Source organism: Protopterus annectens, chromosome 2.part1, assembly GCF_019279795.1.
Source record: "Protopterus annectens isolate FY-2018-M chromosome 2.part1, PAN1.0, whole genome shotgun sequence".
NCBI classification, from domain to species: Eukaryota; Metazoa; Chordata; order Ceratodontiformes; family Protopteridae; genus Protopterus; species Protopterus annectens.
Genome location: NC_056729.1, coordinates 1,224,503,239 through 1,224,529,063, shown reverse-complemented (window position 1 = coordinate 1,224,529,063; position 25,825 = coordinate 1,224,503,239). Strand labels below are relative to the sequence as shown.

At 46.6% G+C, this 25,825-nt stretch overlaps 1 protein-coding gene across 1 annotated transcript in view; it reads left to right on the top strand.

Moving 5' to 3' along the window:
- Window positions 1-25,825, top strand: part of ATAD2B (ATPase family AAA domain containing 2B) — a 4,508,062-nt gene that overhangs the window by 371,551 nt on the left and 4,110,686 nt on the right. Inside the window, exon 3 of the mRNA XM_044063554.1 lies at window positions 24,022-24,068. Within this exon, the coding sequence (XP_043919489.1) occupies window positions 24,022-24,068 (47 nt within the window). The remainder of the gene's footprint in view (window positions 1-24,021; window positions 24,069-25,825) is intronic.

Sequence of the window (25,825 nt, the reverse complement as noted above, 5' to 3'; positions counted from 1 at the left end):
ATTTTCATCCTGTTCAACTGTAGGTTTTCCAATCTGACTTTGGCACTGACTCTGAAGCTCTTTGGTTCCATTGGTCTGACTGCTCCACTACCCATAATTCCCTGAACTCCACCTAATTACCTCAGATCTCCTTTGCTGCCTGGTATTTGGTTGCATTACTGACGAATCCTGCTTATAGGATCATAGGAGGTTACTAGGGTATCCACCTGGAGATCATTTCAAACCTAGCCATTTCAGCCCAATGTAATATCAAGGATACCCTCCTCAGTAACCAGGATTGTATTTAGTAATGACTGCCCATGTCCATGAAGGTTGTGGACGCTATCCATGGTAAGAATTTACAGTGGCTCATCCACTCGTCTAGGTTCCTTTTGAACAGTGTCCTAGAGGTGCTCTGCATCACATGAATTGGCAGCCTATTCCAAAAGATGCGTCTGTCACTGGGCGATAAATCTGTCCCTCCTATTCCAGTTGCAGGCCATATTTAAGTCCATGGAATGGGTAGCTCTAGTCCGGTTTCTTTTGTGGATGTGCAGCAAATTCATTAAGTTGAGGTTGGAGAATGCCCTATAAAGCAGGCATAATTCTCCCCTAAAGAAGTCTGCACAATACTGAGTATAGTGACAAGGACTTTAGTCGGCCTGTGTAAGGCACGTGCTGATGAATTTAGTTAGAAACCTCTGAGTCTGTTGAATTGCTCCAGGTGCTTTTGTATGGTACATGCCAAAAGGGGTGTTATACTCAACTGTGGGTCTGATTAGTGACTAATATAGAGGGGTTATAACCTCCTTTGCTGTAGAGGCGATGCCTTTGCTAATAAAGTGTGCTACGTAGAATGCCTTCCTTACTACAGTAGACATGTGGTGGTTAAAGGGTAAGGTCACAGTTTACTTGTGATCCCAGATCTCTTACCTCTTCGTAGGTGCATAGGTTGGTGTTAATGTGATAGTGTGAAGGGACATTGTTTTTACCGAAGGGAATGATGATGCATTTCTTTGCTTTCAGTTTGAGACTGTGACTGACGCCAGTCATTGGTCTGCATAAGGCTCATCTGAAGTATACTGACATTTGGGGATTCAGTAATTTTACCTAGTTTGCAGTCATCTGCAAACCTGGTGACAGGTCTGGTTGGTGTGGAGTCGCCCAGTTTGTTTGTGTGTGACTGGTTTGTGAGCCAGTTGACAACCCATCTTAGAACCAAGTGGCTTGCATTCAGTTCATCAGTAATGCCTGAGTGTGGAATTGTGTCAAAGGCCTTTGCCAAGTCATGGTATGCTGTGTGCACAGATTTGCCCTTGTCAATGGCCTGGGTCACATTTTCGAAGAACTCCACCAGGTTTAACAGGCAGAATCTGCCCTTGACAAAGCAGAATTGGGTCTGATCCAGGGTATGAAGGTCACCTATGCTCTTTTCTATGAGGTCCGTGATGATGCATTCCATGGCCTTACAGATGAGGCTGGTCAGACTTGTAGCTCTATAATTTGCTGAGTCTATTGCTAAGACACCTTTGTGGAGGGGAATAACAGTTGATGTTAAGTTCTCTCTCGCCTTCGTTTCTTGCTGGTTGGGATCGGAGCCAATTCTCTGCCCCGACTCTGCCATCTTCTGTAGCTCGAGAGCTGTTTACTGGCTCGAGGCTACCCCTTATCCCATGATGCCTAGCGATAGCTACCCAGATCTCGTTTGCCACTTCAGCTGCGAGGTGTCGTTTTTCTGGCTTAGGCTCATATAAAGTTTTTTATAGAACTTTCTTACTTTAGAAATGGTCCTTTTTTCTGGTTTATTGTTAACTTTTAGTCTTGTTTTTTTCTGTTAGCTAGTGTTTTATTGTAGCTTTCCTCCCTTCCTTGTGGAACTAGTTTAATTAGAGAGCCCCCCCCATCCTCTTCTTGTCAGGTTAGCCGTTTAGGTTAGAGGCATTCCTTCTACCTTTCTTACTTAGGCTAGCCATTTAAGTTAGAGACTTTCCTATCTTAAAAAAAAAAAAAAAAAAAAAAAAACTTTAGTTTAGTCTGCTAGTGTAGTGTGTTTTTTGTGTAGACTGTATTTGCTTTGATAGCTATTGTTGTATTTCTTGTGTCCTTTTTCCAGGATGTCAAAGGAATCCAAAGTGTCTGGGTTCAAGAAGTATGACTCGTGCTGTCAGAAAATGTCTCTGACAGATGGGCACACTTTTTGCGTCTATTGTTTAGGCGCCATGCACCTGCAGGACTCTTGTTCTATATGCCATGCATTTAGCCCAAGAGTTCTGCAGGAGCGTAAAAATAAGCTTATTCTTAGGGGTCTTTTAAAGCCCCAGGATTCACCCGCCAAGACCTCTCAGCCTGTGAAATCCCCTAAACCTACCAAGCGGTTGGCTCCAAGTTCGGAGCCTTCACGGAGCCACAAGAGGCTGAGGTTCCCTTCATTGGAATTGATTCATTCGGCTCCTCTGTCTCCCCTGCTTCAGAGCGAGCGCAGTCACAGATCTTCTCACTCCTCTCGATCCTCTAGGTTGTCTGATCATGATGTGGAGAGTGGTCAGTAGGTTGCTAAAGTCGCAGGCACTTGCCAAGATGTTGTCCAGCCCTTCTCAACAGGTGTCTGCTCCATCCACTTCTATCGATGTTCCTCCTCCGACTCCATTGAGTTCAGAGCCTGAGTTCGTTGGGGTTTGAGTAGTGGAACCGTCTGCTTCGATAACGCTATCTCCTTCGGTTCCATCATCTGCTCCGATACCCTCGATGGTGCCCTCCGTCGAGGGATCTTGGCGCCGGGGCTCCCTCGTCGGCTCCGAGGGGGCGAGTGGCATCGGACCCTTGTCCGACCCCATTCTCCCTCTCGGAGCTTCGGCGCAGGTGAGCTCGGCTCCTACATCGGCCTCGGAGCTGTCTCCCTCATTGCAGAGAAGGATTCCGATTTCCTCTGAACCGGAGCCTTCTCTGCATCATGGCAGGGACGCCTTCGATATCATTGAGGAGTGTGCTGGCCACTGACTCAGCTCCACTATTGACCCTACCGGCTCAGTTCCCTGTAGTGCCTATGACACCCTCTGCTTTTCCTCCAGACCCCAAGCGTGGGGAACCGGTGCTCCAGGGCACCCCATTGGGTGTTTCCTCTTCTTCCGAGGCCTCCCCTGACCATTCAGAGGAGCCCCCTCGTAAGAAGTGCAAGAGGAAACACATTGACTCGCCTGAGTCTGTCACTTTTGATACAGGCTTAGATGACTCAGAAGGGTCCCCGAGATCCCCCTCTGCAGATGTTTCCTTCTCAGACATCCTAGAAATGCTTAAGTAGAGGGGGAACTGGAATCCCCTAGCCCCTACCGAGGATGAGTCTGTATTCTTGGATACTTTCAGTTCCTGACCTTCTACCTCCTGCGTTTCTCCACCTTTCGATCCACTTATGGCAGTGGTAGCTCGAAAGGTTTGTTCAGCTCCGGATACAGTGGAACTAACTCCGAGGAGACCTGGCAAGTTTATCACAGCACCCCATGATAAGCCATTCCTTAACAAAGGTGTTCCTGTTGATACCATGGTGGTAGCAGCAGCCACAAAAAAAGAATTAGCGGAGACCTCTTTGTCTGTCCATCCTCCTAACAAAGAGTCTAGGACTATGGACATATATGGGAAGTGACTGTTTGCTTCAGTGGCCTTCTGTATGAGGTCACTGAACTACTTATGCCATTTTACCCAGCTTCAGAGGGGATCTTCTTAAAGAGCTTGGAGATACCCTTCAAGATCCGTCAGCTGAGGTGGCTCAAGCTGAAGTAGTTTCTCAGCTGGCGACTCTAAATTCTGTAGTCAACTCCTCCATGAGACTGATTTCCTATGCAGCCGATGGTGTGTAGAGCCACAGGTATGGGTGTGGCCCTTAGGGAGGCATGCATGGATGCGGCTGTGTAATTTTGCAGAACGCTTTCGAGCGTCATTCACCAACACCCCCTTTGATGGTTCCTTTCTTTTTGGACCACAGGTGAAAGACACTTTGACTAGGTGTGAGCAAGAAGGCAAGACTCTCTCTGCCGTGGAAATCCGTTTTTCCACTCCTTCTAGACCATACCCCAAAGGTCAGAAGAGTGGCAAATTGTGGTTCCGAAACTCCCAGGGAGCCTTGCCTGACGCACGTAGCGATTTTTCCAACAGGGGCAGAGGGGGAAACAATAACAGACACCACCCTTGTGGCAGAGGGGGCCTGCAGAACCAGGGCAACAGAGAATCTTTCTCTGATAAGCCCTTTCAGCATCCCTGAAGGGTTGCACGGCTGCTCACCTCTGGAGGCAGTTGGGGGAAGACTTTCACTGTACCCAAAAGCCTGAAAAAATTTAACGCAAGACAGATGGGTCCGGTCCATTATATCCGGAGGTTACAAAATTCCCTTCTGTTAACCCCCCTTACAGTCAAGGGAATCCCTTCCCAGATGTTCCACCCAATCTGAAGGACCAAGCAGTAATAGAAGTTTCAAAACTGCTAGAAAAGAGTCATCCAGGAAGTCCCGGCAGACCAGCATGGATCCAGAACTTACTCTAGGTTCTTTTTGGTACCAAAAAAGACAGGGGACTGGAGACCGATTCTGGATCTCAGCAGACTAAACAGGTCTGTACAAAGAACAAAGTTTCGGATGGTCACACTACAGTCCATTTTACCCTTCCTGGGTCAGGGCAATTGGACTCTTCACAGTCAGCTGAAAGCACTCAATCTAGCCGCATGGAAGATTCCTTAAAATCACAACAGACCCTACTCTCCAAGGAGGTGCAGGATGTCATTTTGGAGGCCAGAAGACCTTCTACTAGAAAAGCCTACTCCGCAAAATGAAAACGGTTTTGTGCTTGGAATGAGAAAAAGGGCCAGAATCCTGGAATACTGAATTTACCTCAAATATTACAGTACCTAGCTGAGATGCTAAGCAGTGGACTTTCATTCTCCTCCATCAAAATCCATGCCTCAGCCATTTCTGCAGAATACAACACTGATCCTCCTTTATTCTCTCACCCCCTCTTAAGACAGTTCCTCAGAGGGGCTAAGAATATAAAACCCCCAAGGAAACAACCAGTGCCGGCTTGGGACCTCAATTTCATTGTAGAAAAACTGACCTTGCCTCCTTTTGAACCAGCTGCTTCAACAGAACTGCAATATTTGTCCTGAAAAACAGCCTTTCTGCTGTCTATCACCTCAGCTCACAGGATTTCGGAACTACAAGACCTCATGGCTGTGCAACCTTTCATCATTTTCCATCAGGACAGCGTTTCCTTACGAACCAATCCTTCCTTTATGTCAAAGGTAGTATCCAGGGTAGCCTTGAATCAGGCTATCCACTTTACCTACCTTCTATCGTAATCCTCAAAACAAAGGGGAGAGACTACTACATTCCTTGGACATTCACAGACAGCTACATTATTATTTGGACAGAACAAAGCCTTTCAGAAAATCAGAGCAACTCTTTGTGTCCTATACTACAGGAGCTCAAGGGAAGCCTATTTCCAAACAGACAATCTCAAAATGGATAGCCCACTGCATACGCTTTTGTTACTCTTTTCATGGTAAAAACTGTACCTGCAGGCATCAGATCTCACTCCACAAGGGCCACAGCTACCTCTGCAGCTTTCTTCAGGGGGGGTTCCTACCAAAGATATTTTGGAAGCTGCCACTTGGAGTTCTGTACATACTTTCCCCAAGCACCATCACCTACCATTATACTCCAAATCTAGAGCAGGCTTTGTCACTGCAGTCTTGCAGGGCATCCTAGCTCCTCCTAGTTCCACCTAGTGCCTACCACCCCTTTCTTAGCTTTGGGATTCTACCCATCTGTTATGACTGCAGCTGTATGCACGATGAACATAGTACAGTTTTGTACCTACCATAAATGTAGATGTTCGAGTGCTCATACAGCTGCAGTCCAGGATGTCCTTCAAGAATGCAACTGCAGTCATAACATATGGGTTGTCCTGCCTCAGGCAGCCCTCGGTCGGCCGAATTCCGAAGTCTTGGTCCGGCGTCGGCTGGTGTCGCCTCCTCTCCGACGTCACAAGGGCTGGAGTATAAAGCATCGGCCGACGCCATCTTTTTCAGTCTTTCTTGCCGCGCGATGCCCGAAGCAGAAGCAGTTCGCAAGTGCCGGTCGGTCAGCTCCTGTGTTTTCAGTACCGAAGTCATCTAAAAGCTAAGTACCCCGTTGGGGAACATTTATTCTTGTCTCAGCCGATGTCAGAACAAATTGAGAAAGTTTATAATTGTTTGTCTTGTGGTAAACAAATACCTCATAAGGACTTCCATTCTCTCTGCCTTCCTTGCCTGGGCCCAGACCACGACGTCTCCACCTGTGCTGCCTGTGCTTGCTTTAATAAGCGCACTCTCAGGCGCCGGGCAGAATTCGCCGAGGACTTTTTCGGTGAATCCTTTGCGTATATCATGCCGTTGGATCAACCGACAACCCAATCTGCTAAAAAATGCAAGGACCGGGACTGACATCCTCGGCCCGCGTCCACTACCGATGCTACTCCTAAATCCTCTACTAGCGCTCCGGTCCCCTCGGAAGTGGTAAATCAACCGCTCCAGGCTGACAGCGTTAACACGACCTTCGGTCTCTGAGATCTCTCCGGTGCCGGTTGTGGATTTTCCTCTGGAAACCGAAGTTCTGGATCTACCCGACACCATTCCTGTGGACAAGGTAACTCCTGCATGTGGGTCTGCTAGGCCTCCTGTTTCCATGTCCATCAAGGCCTTTGCACGTGCTAAGGCCGCCAGCCAGGCCAAGGCCCATCCTAAACCTGCCCAGGCGCCATCATCTGATAAGCAGATCTTGTCTCTGGCTGCTGATCTTATTTCCCTTATCAGGGGGTCTTAGCCTCATCCGGACAGGGGTTCTCAGCCACCTGCAGAAAAAAGGCCTAGAACTGAGCAGGCGGACGACCTCTCCTCGGATGAAGCCTCTGGGGATTCTGAGCTTTCTGATACCCAAGAAGATCCCTTCCAGGCCTACGAGGACTCTGATGCTGAGGAATCAATTCCCTCTGCCTCCCCTCCAGAGGATTTCTCTTTTGGTGAAGTCCTGCATTCCATGAGGGAACATTTCCAATGGCAGGGTCAGGAATTCTTTGACTCCAGGAAAAGGCTTCGTACTTTCCTCAAGCTTCCCCAGCACAGACCCTTGGCTATCCCTCCAGTTATGGATGTTTTGGATGATGTTTTTTCTGACTCCAGTGCCAACCCTGATTCTCTTCCTCCTGCTCCTGTCAAGCCGGACAGATATTACAGGGTCCTTGACACTCGCAAGCACCTTTTTAAGGCTCGCTCTGTGGACCTAGAAACTATTTTTCACAGGGCCCCAAGGGAGTGGCTTCCTCCTCTGCCAAAAACCCACTGCCAGCTGACAGAGAAGCAAGGTCCCTGGAGAGATGGGGTAAAAAAGTATATACCTCTACTACCCTAACCATGAGGTCTCTTAACTGCCTTTTTCACATGTTTAAGTACCAAGATTTTCTCCTGGATGATTTACAGAAAAAGTTAGCCTCTCCTGAGCCTATTGATAAAAAGGCACTGCAGGATCATATTCATAACACTCAGCAGGTTAATAACCATTTTCTGCAGTGTGGTTATGATGCACTGGAAGCTTCATGTAGGGCAGCTATGACTGGGGCTGTAATACGTAGACATGCTTGGCTGAAGGATCAGTCTTTGCCTGACCATGTTAAAGTAAAGTTACTGGATGCACCTTTTGAAAAACAAAAGCTTTTTGGTGATACTGCACAAGATGTATTGATATCCATAGAGGAAAAAGCAAAGTCAGTACAGACAGTCAAGGATTTCCTTCAGGTTCAGCCACCCAGATTCAGCAAAAACTGACATATCATAACCAAGGACAATTGGATTCTGGATTTGATAGACAAAGGTTACAGATTCCACTTCCACACATTACCAGTAAAACAAGGCATGCCAAACCTGCCACATCATCAAAGGGCAGAGGCACTCACACAAGTTTCCAAGCTATTAAGTATAAAAGCAATAGAAAGGGTGCCTCCTCAGGAACAAGGCCAGGGATTTTATTCAAGACTGTTCCTTGTTCCAAGAAAAGAAAACAAATGGAGACCCATACTGGACTTGTCAACTCTAAACACTTTCCTCATTGTGCCAAAGTTCAAAATGCTGACGCTGCAGCAACTTCTTCCCATGTTGGGCAAGGGGTCTTGGCTGGTCACTCTGGACCTCAAGGAGGCATACCTGCATGTCCCAATCAGACAAAGCTGCAGAAGATACCTCAGATTTCTTGCAGGGGCAGAGCATTATCAATTCTCAGCATTGCCGTTTGGCTTATCTACTGCGCCCAGAGTGTTCACGAAATGCCTGGCATCAGTAGTGGCACACTGCAGACTGCAGGGGATTCAAATATACCCCTACTTGGATGACTGTCTCATACAAGCAGACAACAAACAAACCTTTAAAGAGAATTTGGACTATGTCATGCATCTACTGCAAGCCTTGGGATACACGGTCAACATTCAGAAGTCAAACTTACTGCCATCCCAACAAATTATATTCCGAGTAGCCAAACTGGACACGGAAAAACAAATGGCCTACCTCACAGAGGAAAAACAGCAGCATTTACCAGAGTACTTCAAAGGCCTAGCAAAACTTTCCCAGCTGACTGCAAGGAAAATCCTGCAGGCCCTGGGTTTCTTGGCATCTTGCATCCTTCTGATACCTTTGGCAAGACTTCATATGAGAAAGCTGCAATGGTATCTAAAAAACTTATGGTCTCAACACAACAACAGCCTAGAGGACATAATCCCACTTATTCCATGTCTGCAGAAGGAATTTCTATGGTGGGCTCAAGCCAGTCAACTAAACGAAGGCATGCCTTTCAACAGACCCTAAGCAGACCAAATGATAACAACAGATGCCTCAGACCATGGATGGGGGGCGCACATGGAGGGCAGATGCATTCAAGGTCTTTGGTCGCCAAAGGAAAGACATCTGCACATAAACCAAAAGGAGATGTTGGCAGTGATACATGCCATCGAGACTTTCGAAAAAACACTAAAACAGGGACATTTGCTAATAAGGACAAACAACACTACTGTCATGTGGCACATAAACAAGCAGGGAGGCACTCATTCTTACCCCCTCTGCAGACTAACAATGCTTCTCTGGGAAAAATCCCTGAGCCTGAGGATACATTTACAATCCCAGTTTGTACCAGGCAAGGACAATGTACTGGCGGACAATCTGAGCAGAAATTTCATGGATCCACACGAATGGATGCTGCACCCTCACATTTTCTCTCAACTGGCAAGGACATGGGGAAGACCGGACGTAGATCTTTTTGCTTCCCACTTAAATCATCACCTGTAAAAGTTCTGTACAAGGACTCCCCACCCTCTAGCTTGGAAAACGTATGCTGTCTCCTTCAGCTGGAATTCTCTAAAAATGTATGCATTCCCTCCCCTGCCTCTGCTGACCAAGGTGATACTGAAGATCAAAGCAGAACAACCAACAGGCATCTTGATAGCTCCAGACTGGCTGAGGCAACACTGGTACCCATTGCTATTGACCATAACTCGGACCAAGCCATGGCCTCTGACCCTATGGCCCCTGCTCCTAACTCAACGCAATTACAGGACTGTACATAAAGTCCTGAAAACATTGCATCTGACAGCCTGGAGGCTACCATGACTTCAACACCAAACTCTCTTTCCAAATCTGTTCAAGAGATCTTGCTGGAAGCACGCAGACCTTCCACCAGAAAAACCTATTCAGCCAAGTGGAAGAGATTCAGAATCTGGAATTCTAACAGGGGTCAGGACACAGCATTACTGAGTATACCTCAAATATTAGAATACTTGTCAGAACTATTTCATACTGGACTTTCATACTCCTCAATAAAGATTCATTACTCAGCAATCTCAGCAAAATACAACTGTGACCCTCCAGTGTTTTCGCATCCTCTGCTAAGACAGTTTCTAAGAGGGATAAAGAATATCAATCCTCCCAGAAAACAGCCAGTACCTGCATGGGACCTCAACTACGTGTTGGAAAAACTAACTCTTCCTCCATTTGAGCCAGCAGCAACCTCAGAAATGTAATTTCTGTCATGGAAGACTGCCTTCTTATTGGCAGTCACCTCTGCAAGAAGAGTTTCGGAGATACAGGCACTCATGGCAGTGCCCCCCTTCCTCATTTTTCATCAAGACAGAGTCTCTCTAAGAACCAATCCTACATTCATGCCAAACGTAATTTCCAGGGTGTCTCTAAATCAAGCTATTCATCTACCTGCATTCTTCCCCAATCCTCAAAATAAGGGGGTAAAACTACTGCATACTTTGGACATACACAGACAATTACGCTACTACTTGGACAGAACTAAGGCCACCAGAAGGTCTGACCAACTGTTTGTAGCCTATGCTGCTGGAGTACAAGGAAAAGCAATCTCCAAACAAACAATTTCCAAATGGATTGGACACTGCATCAGATTCTGCTATTCTTTTCATGGAAAAGGTGTGCCAGCCAATATTAGGCCTCACTCCACCAGAGCTATAGCCACATCCGTAGCTTTCCTAAGAGGAGTTGGCTACAAAGGACATTCTAGAGGCTGCTACATGGAGCTCCGTGCATACATTTACCAAGCACTACAACCTGCCTTTATACTCCAAATCCCGAGCAGGCTTTGCTTCGGCAGTCCTGCAGGGCATTTTAGCTACACCATCACTTTCTTAGTTCCAACCACCCCCAGCTTGGCTATGGTATTCAACCCATATGTTATGACTGCAGTTGCATTCTTGAAGGACATAGTACAGTTTTGTACCTACCATAAATGTAGATGTCCGATAGATATGCAACTGCAGTCGGATTTTCCCACCCTCCTACCCCTCTGCAACCTTCTTTATAGGTCCACTACCCCTATTCCTATTAGCTGGGGGTATCTCCTATGGTGTATCTGTTTATTACTGTTGTGCATGTCTGGAATTGTTTATCCATTCACCAAATTTAGCCTTCCTAGGAGGGCACCTGGCATCTGGGGCAAGAAACACTGAAGAAGAAGGCGTCGGCCGATGCCTTTATACTCCAGCCGTTCTGACGTCGGAGAGGAGGCGACACCAGCCGACGCCGGACCCAGACTTTGGAATCCGGCCGACCGAGGGCTGCCTGAGGCAGGACAACCCATATGTTATGACTGCAGTTGCATATCTATCGGACATCTACATTTATGGTAGGTACAAAACTGTACTATGTTAAGTTGTCAATCTCGCCTTCATTCTTGCTTGATGGGTTCGGAGCCGATCCCTCGGCTCCGACTCGGCACTTGCTAAGCTCGAGAGTCACTTTTACCAGCTCGAGGCAGCCCCATATCCCATGATGCAAGGCGGTAAGTACCCAGATCTCGTTTGCCGCTTCGCTTATGAGGTCCTCCTTTTACCAGCTCCTGGTAAGTGATTTGCTAATTCGCTAATTTAGCCCCTTTTAACTTAAAAACCCTTTATTGTTAGTTTTAATTTAGTTTTAAACATTTTCTGACAGAAATTTGTCTGTCTCTTCTTATTTTTTTAGTCAGACTTTCTCCCATCCCATCCCCCCCCCCTGTTAGGGTGTGTGTGTTTTTTAGTTATACCTTTGGGTATATTTAATTTAATTCTTTGACTGGTGTGTGTGTCTGTGTTTGCACCATGTCAAAAGAAAGGGTCTCAGGCTTTAAGAAGTGTGACTCGTGCTGTCAGAAAATGTCTCTGACAGACGGTCACACTTCTTGCCTGTACTGCCTGGGGCCTCTTCATCTGCAGGACTCCTGTGCTATTTGTCATTCTTTCAGCCAGAGAGTCCTGCAGGAAAGAAGAAATAAGTTGATACTGAGGGGCCTTCTTAAGCCGGAGGGCTCTCCGGCTAAGTCGGCTCCATCCAAGACTACCAAGTCTTCCAAGGCCCAGGCTTCTGTGTCAAAGCCTGCGGCCTCGGCTCCGACTCGTTCTGAGTCGAGATCGGCTCTGGCTGGAGCCGATTCTGGCTTAACTAAGCCTTCGGCACCGATGGCTATCGGTGCCGAATCTGCATCGACCACTTCGGTGTCGGCTCCGATCGGTTCCGACCACCATGTGGCTCAGGCATCGGTGTCGGCTCCGACACCATTACTTTTGTGGCTGTATCGGCTCCGGCTGGAGCCGATGCATCGAGGTTACCTGTCGGCTCCGATAAGTTGTCGGCTCCGACAGGTTCAATAGTTTCATCGGTTCCGATGGCTCCTTCGAGGAAGAGGTCTAGGTCTCCTTCCTTGGAGCCGATGCTTTCGGCTTCACCTCTCCTCTCGGAACGGAGCCATCGGAGCCGATCTTCAAGGTCATCCAGGCTTTCTGACCATGACTTAGAGAGAGTGGTCAGTAGATTACTTAAGTCACAGGCACTGGCCCAAATGTTACATAGTCCGTCTCAACAGGCGACTATTGGTCCACACCCGTTGCAGTTCCTCCTTCAACTCTACCCCAGAGCTTGGAGTTGGAGTCTTCGGAATGGTTACTGCTACGGCTGAGGACGGATACCCCTTCTGTTCCTTCAGCCTCTACTCTTATCTCCTCTTGAGACCTTCCTTAGAGGGATTCGTGGCCGGGCTTCCATGGTCTCCTCCGAGGGGGTGAGTGGCATCGGACCCTTGTCCGAACCCGCTCTTCCCCTTGGAGCCTCGGCCTTGGTGAGCTCGGCTCCGACATCTGCCTCAGAGACTTCCCTTCGGTGGTCCCTGGAGTTCCTAGCTCTTCGGAACGGGTTCTCTCGGACCTGCCTGGGAGGGGAGCATTCGAGGTGATGAAGAGTGTGCTGGCCACTGGTATCAGCCAGCAGTCTGTTCCCTTAGCTCCTCCCTCTATAGTGCCTGTTGACATCTCTGCCACTTCTCTTGCTACAGGACCCAGAGATCCTCCGCCTCAGGTTTCCCCATTGGGAATTCCCCCTCTTCCGAGGATTCTCCTGATGTTTCGGGAGATCCTCCTAGGAAGAGGACTTGTAAGAGGAAACATGTAGACTCCCGAGTCTATCACTTCAGATACTGACTTTGATGAGTCAGAGGGATCCCCAAGATCCCCTCTGAGGATGTCTCCTTCTCAGACATCCTAGAACTCCTTAGACAGAGGGAAACTGGCCCACCAATAATCCCTCTGAGGGTGAGTCAGTATACCTAGAGGCGTTTGGATCTCGGCCCTCCACCTCCTGGGTGTCTCCGCCTTCGACCCCCTTATGCAGGTTATTGCCCGAAAGGCGTGGGCTGCTCCTGACTCGGTAGAGCCAGTCCCTAGGAGGCCTTCAAAATTTATCACTGCCCCGTGTGACAAGCAATTCCTCACTAAGGGTGTCCCCGCTGATGCCATGGTGGTGGCTGCTGCCACCAAGAAGGAACTTGCAGATCCTTCCGTGCCGTCCATCCTCCTAATAAGGACTCTAGGACCATGGATAGGATGTAAGCGGATGTTTTCCTCAGCGACCTTTGCTATGCGTTCGCTGAATTACCTATGTCACTTCACCAGACTCCAAAGGGATATCCTTAAGGAGCTAGGTGATGTTGTTCAGGATCCTACAGCTGCAGGAGCTCAGGAAAAAATTGCTTCGCAACTAGGAACCCTTAATTCCATTGCAAACTCCTCCATGCGGCTAATATATGCTGCTGATGGAGCGAGTAGGGCCGCAGGTACAGGTGTGGCTCTTAGACGCCAAGCCAGGATGCGGCTATGTGACTTTGCAGATCCCTTTAAGGCGTCCTTCACAAATTCTCCCTTTGATGGGTCAGCTTTGTTTGGCCCTCAAGTGAAGGAAACTTTGACCAGGTGTGAGCAGGACGGCAAGACTCTTTCTGCCGTAGGAGTCCGTTTTCCACCCTTCTAGACCTTACCCCAAAGGACAGAAAGGTGGCAAAATGTGGTTCCATAAATCCCAAGGAGTCACGCGATTCACGTGGTCAGTTTACCCCTAGAGGCAGAGGGGTAACAACAACAGGCGCGCTCTAGAGGCAGAGGGGTCCAAAAACCAGGGAAACAGAGAGCCTCTCTCTGACAAGCCCTTTCAGCATCCCTGAGATGTTGCCCGGCTGTCCCTCCTTGGAGGCAGTCGGGAAGATTATCACTGTACCCAGAAGCCTGGCATTCCCTCACTCAAGACAGATGGGTACAGTCGATCATATCCAAGGGTTACATAATTCCTTTCGAGGAAAGTCCTTTCCCTCAAATTCCCTTCCAGATGTACCACCGGTCTAAGGGAAATTGCAGAGTTAGAAGTCTCAAAACTACTGCAAAAGAGCCATTCAGCCAGTTACAACAGACCATTCAGAGCCGGAATCTACTCAAGGTTCTTTTGGTCCCCAAAATACGGGAGACTGGAGACCAATATTGGATCTCAGCAGACTCAACAAGTCTGTGAGGAAGACAAGATTCCGAATGGTCACTCTTCAGTCAATTCTGCCCTTCTTACAGAAGGACAACTGGATGTGCTCAATAGATCTTCAGGATGCGTACTATCACATCAAAATTCACAGGCGCTCCAGGAGATTTCTCCGCTTTCGGCTGGGGTCCAGTCATTTCCAGTTCAGAGCCCTGCCCTTTGGTCTCACTACAGCCCCAGAGTGTTCACCAAATGCATGGCAGTGGTCACGGCTCACCTGAGACGTCAAGGATTCCAGGTGTTTCCGTATCTCGACGACTGGCTCCTGTCAGCCACCACCAGGCATCAGCTTATTCAAGCCAGGGATTACACAATAAATCTTTGTTCTCATTTGGGCATCTCGATCAACTTCGAAAAGTCATCCTTATCGCCCTGCCAGTCTATTACTTTCATAGGCGCAAACTTAAACACTGTTCGGATGTCAGCTACCCTTACAGATCAAAGAGTTTCAGACATTCAGAGTCCTGTCAGGATCATTCTAGCCAACAAGAAAGTACAGGCCAGAATGGTTCTAAAAGTATTAGGCCTCATGGCTGCGGCCATTACTCTTCTTCCCCTGGCTCGCTTCTACATGTGCCTTCTTCAGTGGATGCTGTTCACACAGTGGTCGTACCAACAACTTCCAATGCGTCACCAGATTCTGGTGACACAGACTTGCAAAGATCATCTTGCTTGGTGGATCACATCTCCTCAGGTTCACCAAGGCAGACACTTTGTACCCCCATCCCCGATAGCCACTGTCACCACGGATGCCTCCCTGATCGGGTGGGAGGGTCATTATCAGGGCAGGATGGTTCATGGGACGTGGCAGCCGTTCGAGTACCATCTGCACATAAATGTCCTGGAGATGAGAGCAATGCTTTTAACGTTGCAAGCCCTCAACGACTTTCTTCCCGTAGGGACAATTGCAGTCCACACAGACAACATGTCTGTAGTTTGGTATATCAACAAACAGGGCGGAACCAAGTCCTACCCCTTGTGTCGAGAAGCTCAGACTATGGCAATGGGCGATCTCCTCTCATCGGTTTCTGGTAGCAACGCATATCCCTGGGAAAACCAACATTGTAGCGGACAGATTGAGCAGAGCTATTCTCATGCCTCACGAGTGGTCTCTCAAGCAATCTATAGCGGAAGAGATATTTCTGGAATGGGGTCATCCATGTTGCGATCTTTTTGCTACTCCCCAAAACAGCAAATGCCCAGACTTCTTCTGTCTCTTCCTCTACCAGGCCATCCCCCAGAGACGCTCTGACCCAGGATTGGCCCCAGGGACTTCTTTATGCCTTCCTCCATTTCCTCTGATCCCTCAAGTTATCCAGAAAGCTACCGTTTTGAGAGCCAAATTGATTCTCATTGCCCCTTACTGGCCTCGACAAATTTGGTTCCCGTTCCTCCATCGTCACCTTTTGATGCAGCCGTGGCATCTGGACCCAGTGCCAGATCTTCTGATTCACCAATCCGGTCAGCTGCACCGGTCTATCCCTTCTCTCAACCTCACAGCATGGTTGCTCCACTTCCTTCCTTAGCCAGGCTTCCTTTGATCTCTAACCCAGTTAGAGACATCATAGTAGCTTCTTTAAAATCCTCTACCAGGAGGATTTATACAAGCAAATGGAAACGTTTCTCTTATTGGGCTAAGGCCAAGAATATTGATCCTTTCACTGCCCCTGTTCAGGCAGTCCTGGACTTCTTAGCAGAGATTTTTCATGCAGGCTCCTCTTCTTCCACAGTCAGAGTTCAATTGGCTGCTATCTCCAATTTTCATGTCGGGTCGAGATCATAATATTATGTCCCATAGGCTCTGCAGGGCCTTCTTGAAAGGAATTTTCTTACTAAAGCCTCCAATCAGCAATCCTCCTCCTCAGTGGGATCTAAATTTAGTGCTGACATCCTTGATTCTTCCCCCCTTCGAGCCAGCTGTTTCTTGTTCCCTGAAATTTCTTTCTTGGAAAACTTTATTCCTAGTGGCTATTACATCGGCCAGGAGGGTGTCTGAACTTCATGCTCTATCGGTTCGACCCCCCTATTTGGTTTTTCACAAAGACAGAGTATCTTTAAGAACTAATCCGACCTTTTTGCCTAAGGTCGCTTCAAAGACCAATTTGAATCAATCCATTGATCTCCCTGTATTTTTCCCAAACTATTCAGACAGAGCCGAACAAAACTACATTATCTTGATGTCCACCGTCAACTCAGATATTATTTGGACAGAACAAAAAAATTTAGGAAATCTGATCAACTTTTTGTTTCCTATGCAGATAATAAGAAAGGCCTTCCTGTTTCTAAAGTGACCTTGTCCAGATGGCTTTCTTCGGTCATCTCTGAAATTTATCTGCTCAGGGGAAAACAGCTGTGCTCAAAACCTAAAGCACATTCAACTAGGAGCTTAGCAACTTCTACAGCCTTTCAAGCTAGACTTCCTTTAGACACTATTTGTGCAGCGGCCACTTGGGCCACTCCTCACACTTTTGTTTCCCATTACAAATTGGACTTGGCCTCCAGGGACAGAGCCAGTTTTGGCTCTACAGTCCTCAAGAGTCTGTTCCATTGAGCCACCCAGGATAGAGGTGCTAGGGACGCGTCCCATCAAGCAAGAATGAAGGCGAGATTGACAACTTAACATTAAGAAGTTATGTACCTACCATAACGTTCCATGTTAGTTGTCTTCTCGCCTTCTTTCTTCGACCCTCCCTCCTTCCCCAGGCCTGGACAGACCTTATTATAAGAAATTATTATGCTGAAGACCATTCAGACCTGGTCCTTCTTCCATCCTGTAAGTTTTCTTTCTTCCTTTTGGAAGTGTTTTATGCTTGGTGCTATTGCCCTTTGTCATCAAACGAGATCTGGGTACTTACCGCCTTGCATCATGGGATATGGGGCTGCCTCGAGCTGGTAAAAGTGACTCTCGAGCTTAGCAAGTGCCGAGTCGGAGCCGAGGATCGGCTCCGAACCCATCAAGCAAGAAAGAAGGCGAGAGAAGACAACTAACATGGAACGTTATGGTAGGTACATAACTTCTTATTATGCCACCTTTGGTGATTCCTTCTCCGAGCCATGCCTGCCTTTCGCAGCTGGAGTGGTTGGTACTGCTGGTGGAACTCTGTGTTCCTGCTCCCCCTGTGGTTGTTTTGGAGCAGAGTCCTGCTCCGATGCTGTCTGCGCCATCTGTGGTGTCTAAGAGCCAGAGCTCCCCGGTCGGCCCCAACAGGGATGCCTGGAACAGAGTCTCTTCGGTTCCGAGCCTCACTCTTGGCACGTAGGCAAGGGTGAGTTCGGATCCTATGTCTGTCTTGGAGACGAAGGCTCTGGAACCGATGGCATCGTCTGCCTCTTAGGAGTCGAGGAGGTCTTTGGAGCCGGAGAGGTCGGCATTTGAGATGGGAGTGTGTTGTCCCGATCTTCAGCTCCTACCAGGGGTACCAACACCCCCCCCCCCAAGGCACCTACTTCTGTCTCCGCTCCTACTCCCTCCCTGGACAGTAGAGACCCACAGCCTCAGGAGGCATCGGCTTGTGGTCCCCACTCTTCTGAGACCTCCCCGGAATATCCTTCTGAGGAGCCCCCCATGGAAGAGAACATGTAAGAGGAAGCTTGTAGATTCCCAGGATGAGTCTCTAACCTCCGACACTGACCTCGAGGAGTCAGAAGGGTCTCCCAAGTTGTCCTCTGATGTCTCCTTCGTAGACATCCTGGAAATCCTTAAGCAGAGGTGTGGCTGGCCCACTGTCACCCTTTCTGATGAGGACTCCGTATACCTGAAGGCTTTCAGGTCTCAATCTTCAGCCTCTTGAGTGTCTCCACCTTTTGACAAACTGATGGAGCTAGTTAGTCGGAACATATGGGATACTCCTGATGCCGTGGAGCCAGTCCCCAGGAGACCAAATTAAGTTTCTTTCTGCACCCAGAGTAAAGGAATTTTTATCTAAAGGTGTTCCCGTAAATGCCATGATGGTGGCTGCAGAGACTACTACTTCTGTTCATCCGCCAAATAAGAAGTCTTGAATGATGGACAGATACGGGAAGCGTATCTTCTCTTCAACGGCATTTACTCTTTGATCGCTGAACTACCTTACACACTTCACGAGGCTTCAGAGAGATCTCCTTAAGGGGTTAGGAGATTCTCTACAAGGTACATATGCCGAGGGAGTCCCTGACAAGGTGTCTGTCCAGTTGTCCACCTTGAACTCTGTCAACTCGTCCATGAAGCTTATTTCGTATGCAGCCGATGGAGCGAGTAGAGCAGCAGGTTCAGGAATTTCCTTAAGGCGTCATTCCTGGATGCGTTTGTGTAATTTTGCGGAACCATTCAAGTCTGCCTTTACTAATGCCCCCTTCGGTTCCTCATTGTTTGGACCCTAGGTAAAGGACACACTCACCCGGTGCGAGCAAGAAGGGAAAACACACTCTGCCATGGGAGTACATTTTACTGTCCCCTCTAGACCAGAGGTTATATCGTACCCTCTTCTCATCCACCTCATGTTCCCAAGAGGATCCTGGATGTTCCACCCAATCACAGGGATCAGGCAACTGTGGAGGTCAACAAGTTGCTGACAGAGTCATCCAAACCATCCCAGCACACCAAATAGTATCCGGAACTTACTCCAGATTCTTTTTAGTGTCAAAACGTACAGGGGACTGGAGGCCCGTGTTGGACCTCAGCAGATTGAACAAATCAGTAAAGAACAAGTTCCGGATGGTGACACAGCAGTCTATTCTCCCGTTATTAGGGAAAGACAATTGGATGTGCTCAATAGATCTCCAAGATGCTTACTACCACATAAAAATGGAGAGGGTGTTGAGGAGTCATTTACACTTCAGGCTGGGAGCCAGTCATTAGCACTTTCGTGCTCTGCCCTTTGGTCTCACCACAGCCCCCAGGGTGTTCACCAAATGTATGGCAGTAGTGACAGCTCACCTGAGACGTCGAGGATTCTAGGTGTTTCCGTATCTGGATGACTGGCTCTTGACAGTCCCCACCAGGCATCTACTTCTTCAGAACAGGGACGCTACCATACAACTTTGTGCCCAGTTGGGGATTTCTATAAATTGGGAAAAATCTGCATTATTGCCCTCTCAATCTGTGAATTTTATAGGCACAGAGTTAGACACAGTAAACATGTTGGCTCGTCTTCCTGTAGAAAGAGCACAGAATCTGGTTCTTCAAATTCAACGTAGTCTTCCCTTACGAAAGGTCAAGGCCAAGACTATTATGCAGCTTTCAGGGACCATGGCTTCCACCATTTTACTAGTACCGCTAGTCAGACTACAGATGGGAATTCTTCAGTGGCTGCTGTCGTCCCAATGGTCCTTTCAGCACTTACCATTATCTCATCACTGATAGATTCTTGCAAGAAGGACCTCATGTGGTGGACTCTACCCAATCAGTTAACCATGAGCAATTCATTTGTTCCACACCAACCCGTTGCCACTGTGACTATGGATGCCTCACAGGCTGGGGGGGGGGCATTGTTTAGGTAGGAGTGTCCAAGGCACATGGCAAGATCACGAGGCTCATCTCAGCGTTCTAGAGATGAGGGCGGTGCTCCTGGTGTTGCAAGCACTTCACGACCTTCTGCCTCTGGGGACTATTGCGATACAATCAGACAACATGTCGGTAGTATGGTATATCAACAAACAGGGCGAAACAACATCATACTCACTCTGTCGGGAGGCCATTCGAGTTTGGAAATTGGTGATATATTCCCAGCATTTTTATTGTGGCAATGCAGATTCCAAGGACAACCAACGTGATAGCCGACAAGCTCAGCCGGGCAATCTTGATGCCACATAAGTGGTCTCTGAAACAGGATATTGCAGAGCAGATTTTCCACAGATGGGGATAGCGTTGCTGCGATCTCTTCGCCAGCCCGATCAACGCCAAATTCAGCAGCTATTTCTGCCTCATCCCCCCTCCAAGGGGAGTTACCCAGAAAAGCACTTCTTCACGATTGGCCCCTGGGTCTCTTTTATGCATTTCCTCCTTTTCCTCTCATACCCAAGGTTATTCAGAAAGTGAAACGACTGGGAAGCAAACTAATACTCCTTGCTCCTTACTGGCCTTGTCAGGTTTGGTTCCCCTTTCTCGGGCCTCTTCTCCTAGACCATCCTTGGATTCTGGACACAGCACCAGATCTCTTGACACACATGTCAGGCTCGTTGCATCCTGCCTTACACGCCCTCAATTTGACAGTTTGGCTGCTCCAGTTCCATCCCTAGTCAGGCTTCACGACGTCTCACCCTCTGTGATTCGTACGAACGTCCTCTCATAAACCCTCCACTAAGAGACTTTATTCCAGCAAATGGAGGAGATTCTCTATCTGGGCTGAGGTAAAGAATGTTGACCCTTATACCGCCTCCATCCCGGTGGTTTTGGAGTTCTTGTCTAAGCTTTTCCACTAGGGATCTGTGGCTGCCACTATCAGGGTTCAATTAGCAGCAAAGCCTAATTTTCATCTAGGCATACAAGACTCTAATCTGATGTCACATAGGCTGTGCAAAACCTTCCTCAAAGGCACCACTTTATTAAGACCCCCATTTCAAGAACCTGTTGGCTCATGGGATTTAAATTTTGTGCTATCCAAATTGACGTCTCCGCCCTTTGAGCCTTTTCATTCATCGCCTCTGAAATTTTTGTCTTAGCCACCAAAAACAAAGTCTTCTATCACATCTGCCAGATGGGTGTCAGAGTTGCAAGCATTATCTGTAAAAACCCCCTTATCTGATTTTTCACAAAGACAGAGCATCTCTTCGTACTAATCCCTCTTTTGTCCCCAAGGTCTGCTCCCATAACACTTTGAACCATTCCATAGAACTTTGTGTTTTTTTCAAACCACTCCAACACTGCAGAATACAGGTTTCATCAGTTTGGACGCCCATAGGCAATTATGTTTTTATTTGCACAGGATGAAGGAATTCAGGAAGTCAGATCAGTTATTCATTTCCTTCTCCGAATCCAGGTCAGGTTTACCAGCTTCTAAAGTGACCCTCTCAAATTGGATTTCTAGCTGTATAGCTTCCATTTACACCACTGAGGGTAGACCTTTACCTTTCAAAATCAAGGCTCATTCTACTAGATCTTAGTCTACCTCTGCAGCCTTTCAGGCTAGGGCTCCACTTGATAATATTTGTGCAGCAGCAACTTGGACTACCCCTCAAGCATTTATTACTCATTACAAATTGGGTTCTACTTCCAGGGATAGAGCATCATTTGGCTCCACGGTACTCAGGAGTATTTTTCCTTGAGTCACCCAAGAATAAGGTGCTAGGGACGCTGTCCCATATGTAAGAATGAAGGCGAGATAGGACTACAGAACATAAAGAAGTTATGTACTCACCATAACGTTCCATGTTTGTAGTCTCTCACCCTTCATTCTTACGAACCCACCCTCCTACCCCCATCCTAGAAGTACCTGGAGACAGATAAAAGATTATCTTTCACTGGAGATCTTTTATTATGGGCTTCTTTCTGTATTTTGTCTATTAGTTAGCAGCAAACAAGATCTGGGGATTGTACTGGTGCACCATGGGATATCTACCTAGCCACGAGCCAACTAGAAGTCTTCCAGCTTGTAAATAGGCTGAGTCGGAGCCAAGGATCGGCTCCGATTCTGTATGTAAGAATGAAGGGTGAAGATGGACTACAAACATGGGACGTTATGGTGAGTGCATAACTTCTTTTTCTGTCCCGTTTGGTGTTTGTTTGTTTATTTGTCTATGTTGACCGGGAGTGTCTGGGTATAGCCCATTTTCAGCAGAGGCCCAGGGAGAAAACCTCTATCACAGTACATTTATATTAACCACCACATTTCAGATATTTCTCAGAAAAACAGTTAAATTTCTCATAAACATAATTACAAGACTGATATATACAATGAAGTGTTTACATCAACAATTCTGAGTTTTTCACTTCTTGTATCTCTAAAATCTTGCAGAAAGTAAATGGATTGATACTGTAGAAGGGAAAATGTTGTAGAGTTTTAGTGCTGTTTAATTTCAGAAAAAAGGGTTTGCAAGGGTTTTTTATTACATAGTGAAGTAAGTTATAAAATTATCTAGGAAAGGAGATTATGTATAGGTTTGTAAAGAGTTCAAGATTTAATGACGTAAGTTGTAAAGTTATGTAGGAGGGGCGGGTATAATGGTAATAAGCAGACTACTGAGAGGGCATGGTAGAGGATTAATTCTATTTAAGCTGCCTGTTCCAGATTGTTTTATCTAGATTCATAACTTGGGTATACAGGGGATGCATGATAGGGAGGTGGAGTGGTTTATGGGGTCATTTAGAGAATAAAATAAGAAAGAGTTTGAGAGAGTTGAAAAGGGGGTGTATGGATTCAAGTTGAAGAGGTAGAAAAGGTAGTGGTAAGCAGTAAGATGTTTGTGCTTTCACTGGAGTTTTCAGCTTGGTGATGAACATGAGCATGACCAGGACTGGGTAAGGTATTGTTTTAACTGGATTTTATAGCTTGGGTGTTTAGTCATCTTTACTTGTGTAAGGATGGTGTTTTAAAGTTTGGAGATGTAAAAGGAATGTAGCAAGTACCCCGATTTAATTATCTGCTGTAGTAGTGCTTAGTAGAAATTTATATCCAGAATGGAGGTCCCTTGTGAGTGTGTAGGGCAATAATTTTTTTTTAAATGCATAGTGTTTTTAGGATAACACATCAGTTTGTATGTCATAACTAGCTGACCGTGTTATGTAGTTAACCTCTAGCCAGTTTAGCTGCTTTAAGGCTTGGCAGTGGTGAGTTTGGTGTACAGTGTTGGTAGCAAATTTAGATACTTTGCTGTATCAGGAGGCTAGTTTGGATTTTACTGTTGAGCTTAGTTTTGTAAGGATATGCGAGAGGTATAAGAGGGTTTGTAAGCAAATGGGATGAATTTTTTTCCTACTGGGTCTGTAAGGTCCTGTTTTCCCTGAAAGGGAGCCAAGTTTCTGGTGGTTCTTTGAAGGATACATTGATCAAGTTTAAGACCATCATCTATTACAATACCTAGTAGTTTGGTATGTGGTACAATCTCTGTTTTAGTATTTGCAGATCGTTTTTGATTGAGAGCAATTTGGGGTGAAGAGCATTAGTTTTGTTGTATTGGGATTAAGTAGTAGGTTTGAATTTTTCAGCCAGGTTTCGATTGAAGAGAGAGAGATGACTTCTTGGAGTTTGTATATTGGGGGGGCTGTACATATTTGTCGAATCGTCTGCGTATTGTAATTTATTTATTTGATGTATAGCAGTGTAAATCTTGTTTACAAAAATATTACAGGTGCAATCCTAGTGTAGAGGACTGAGCGACACCTATGGTAACTGGAAAAGAGGTCCTGTTGCCAGTTACCTGCTTGTTGCCTTCCAGATAGATAACTAAGGAACCATTTAAGGGAAGATTGAGATACTTGCATAAGAGAGTTCAGTGAGTAAATGTTGGTGTGATATAGTGTAAGCTTTGCATAAGTCTAGGAACACTGCTGACATTAGGTTAACTTGTTTTGTTTATACTGCTGCTTTTTGAGGTCAGGACAGTATTTGTAGTTTGATGGAGAAATGTGCATATATGCAGCCAAAATAAGCTTTTCTTCACATTGTACCATTTAATTAATACCATTCAGCTATTTAAACTACTATCTGTTCTTCCTCGTAGGTCTGGTTCTCAGTCTGCTTCTTCACTACAGTCTGGACATAGCATGGGTAAGTGTCTTAGAGGTACTTGAGTTGCATTTTCTTTTAATCATCAGCTAATGACTGAATGCCTATATCCAGGTCAGCTGTGTGAATCTCCGATTTAGAAGTAGCGTACTGTGATTTTTTTTCCCCCATTCTGTTCATCTTGTCAACCTGGCTTATGCAATTTAATTTTATATATATATATATAGATATATATATAGAGATATATATATATATATATATATATATATATATATATATATATATATATATATATATATATAAACTACTTCACTTGTGTAGAGGAAAGCAGTTTTTAGTACTTAATAAATAAGCACCTATCCAGGCATGTCTAAGGGTCAGCTCCCAGTGATTTCTCCTGTCTACCTGATGAATCTGGGCATCTTGGGGCAATGCAGCAATTGCATCATGTACACAGACAACCCTCTCCTCCTACCCCCTAACACTACAACCTGTGAGAGATGCACTTATATAGCCAAACTGGAAGCGAAGCTCTCTTCACCCAAGACTGGACTAGACAGTCAAGAGGGAGAAGGTAAACACTTGCTCCACACCACACTCATCACATAGTCCCTCAAAACCTACACCACCAAAACACACGCACAGAAACACAAAACACACACCTACATTTACGGAGGCTCTCAATAAAAACCTGCCCAAGCATCAGGGACATCCAAAGCATAAACGCAAGCAAACTCCACTCCTCCCAACACAACCCAAATGACACATAGCCCACAAACTCAGTGTGCCACTCAACCACAGCCCATAAGGCATAACAACGTACCCAACACTCTAGTCATAGGTGACTCTATAGTCAGGCACACTGATGTTCCACTCACTAGACTAAACAAGGAGAAAGTTAGTGTCATCTGCCAGGATCCGCCACATAACGCATGTACTGAAGTCACTCCACAGTAAGTACAAATATGACACTGTCATTGTCCATGTTGGTGTGAATGACCTGAGGTGTACCTCCCTGGACTACATGAAAAGAGACATGGAGGAGCTCTCCGATCTTGTATCCCAGGCAGGTATGACCCTAACCCTGAGTAGCATCCTGCCATCACCCAGAATGATACCAGAGTACAAGGACAAAATGATTGACTTCAACATTTGGCTAAGCTTCTTGTGTCATTCTAAGGGGATCCAGTATTTGTCTGCCTAGGATGACATGATCGACAGACCACAATGCTTTGCCAGAGATGACCTGCACCTGTCGCCCTTAGGATTCCGGATACTGGCTAAGGCTCTTGTCACCCTTATAGTGCCTTTTTAGGCAAGGTTCAAATGACAAATTCACCACCCTAACAAGCAATCAAAATTTGAGGGTAATGCTACTCTGTGCTAGAAGTCTAAACCTCAAAATGCACTCGCTCGAGGCACTCCTTAAAATGGAGAACATTGACATCTGTGCAATGATAGAGACCTGGTTCAAAGCTCCAGAGAGCACCCCTGCATTACCAGGCTACAATTCATACCACACCTTTCGGCCACCGAACCCAGAACGAAGCACTAAAGGAGGAGGCATGTCCATATTCATTAAGGATATCCACACCTCCAGGCTAGTTGCACAGCATAATGCATCCGAGATTATCCAAGTGCAACTAACTCTGGACAAGACTGCAATCCAAATTGTAGCTTGCTACTGACCCCCCACCATGTCTGAGGATTCCCACTCCTCATTTCTTGATACACTGGAAAGTATTGGGGTACAACCCAACACCCTAATAATGGGTGATTTCAACTACCCCACCATTAAC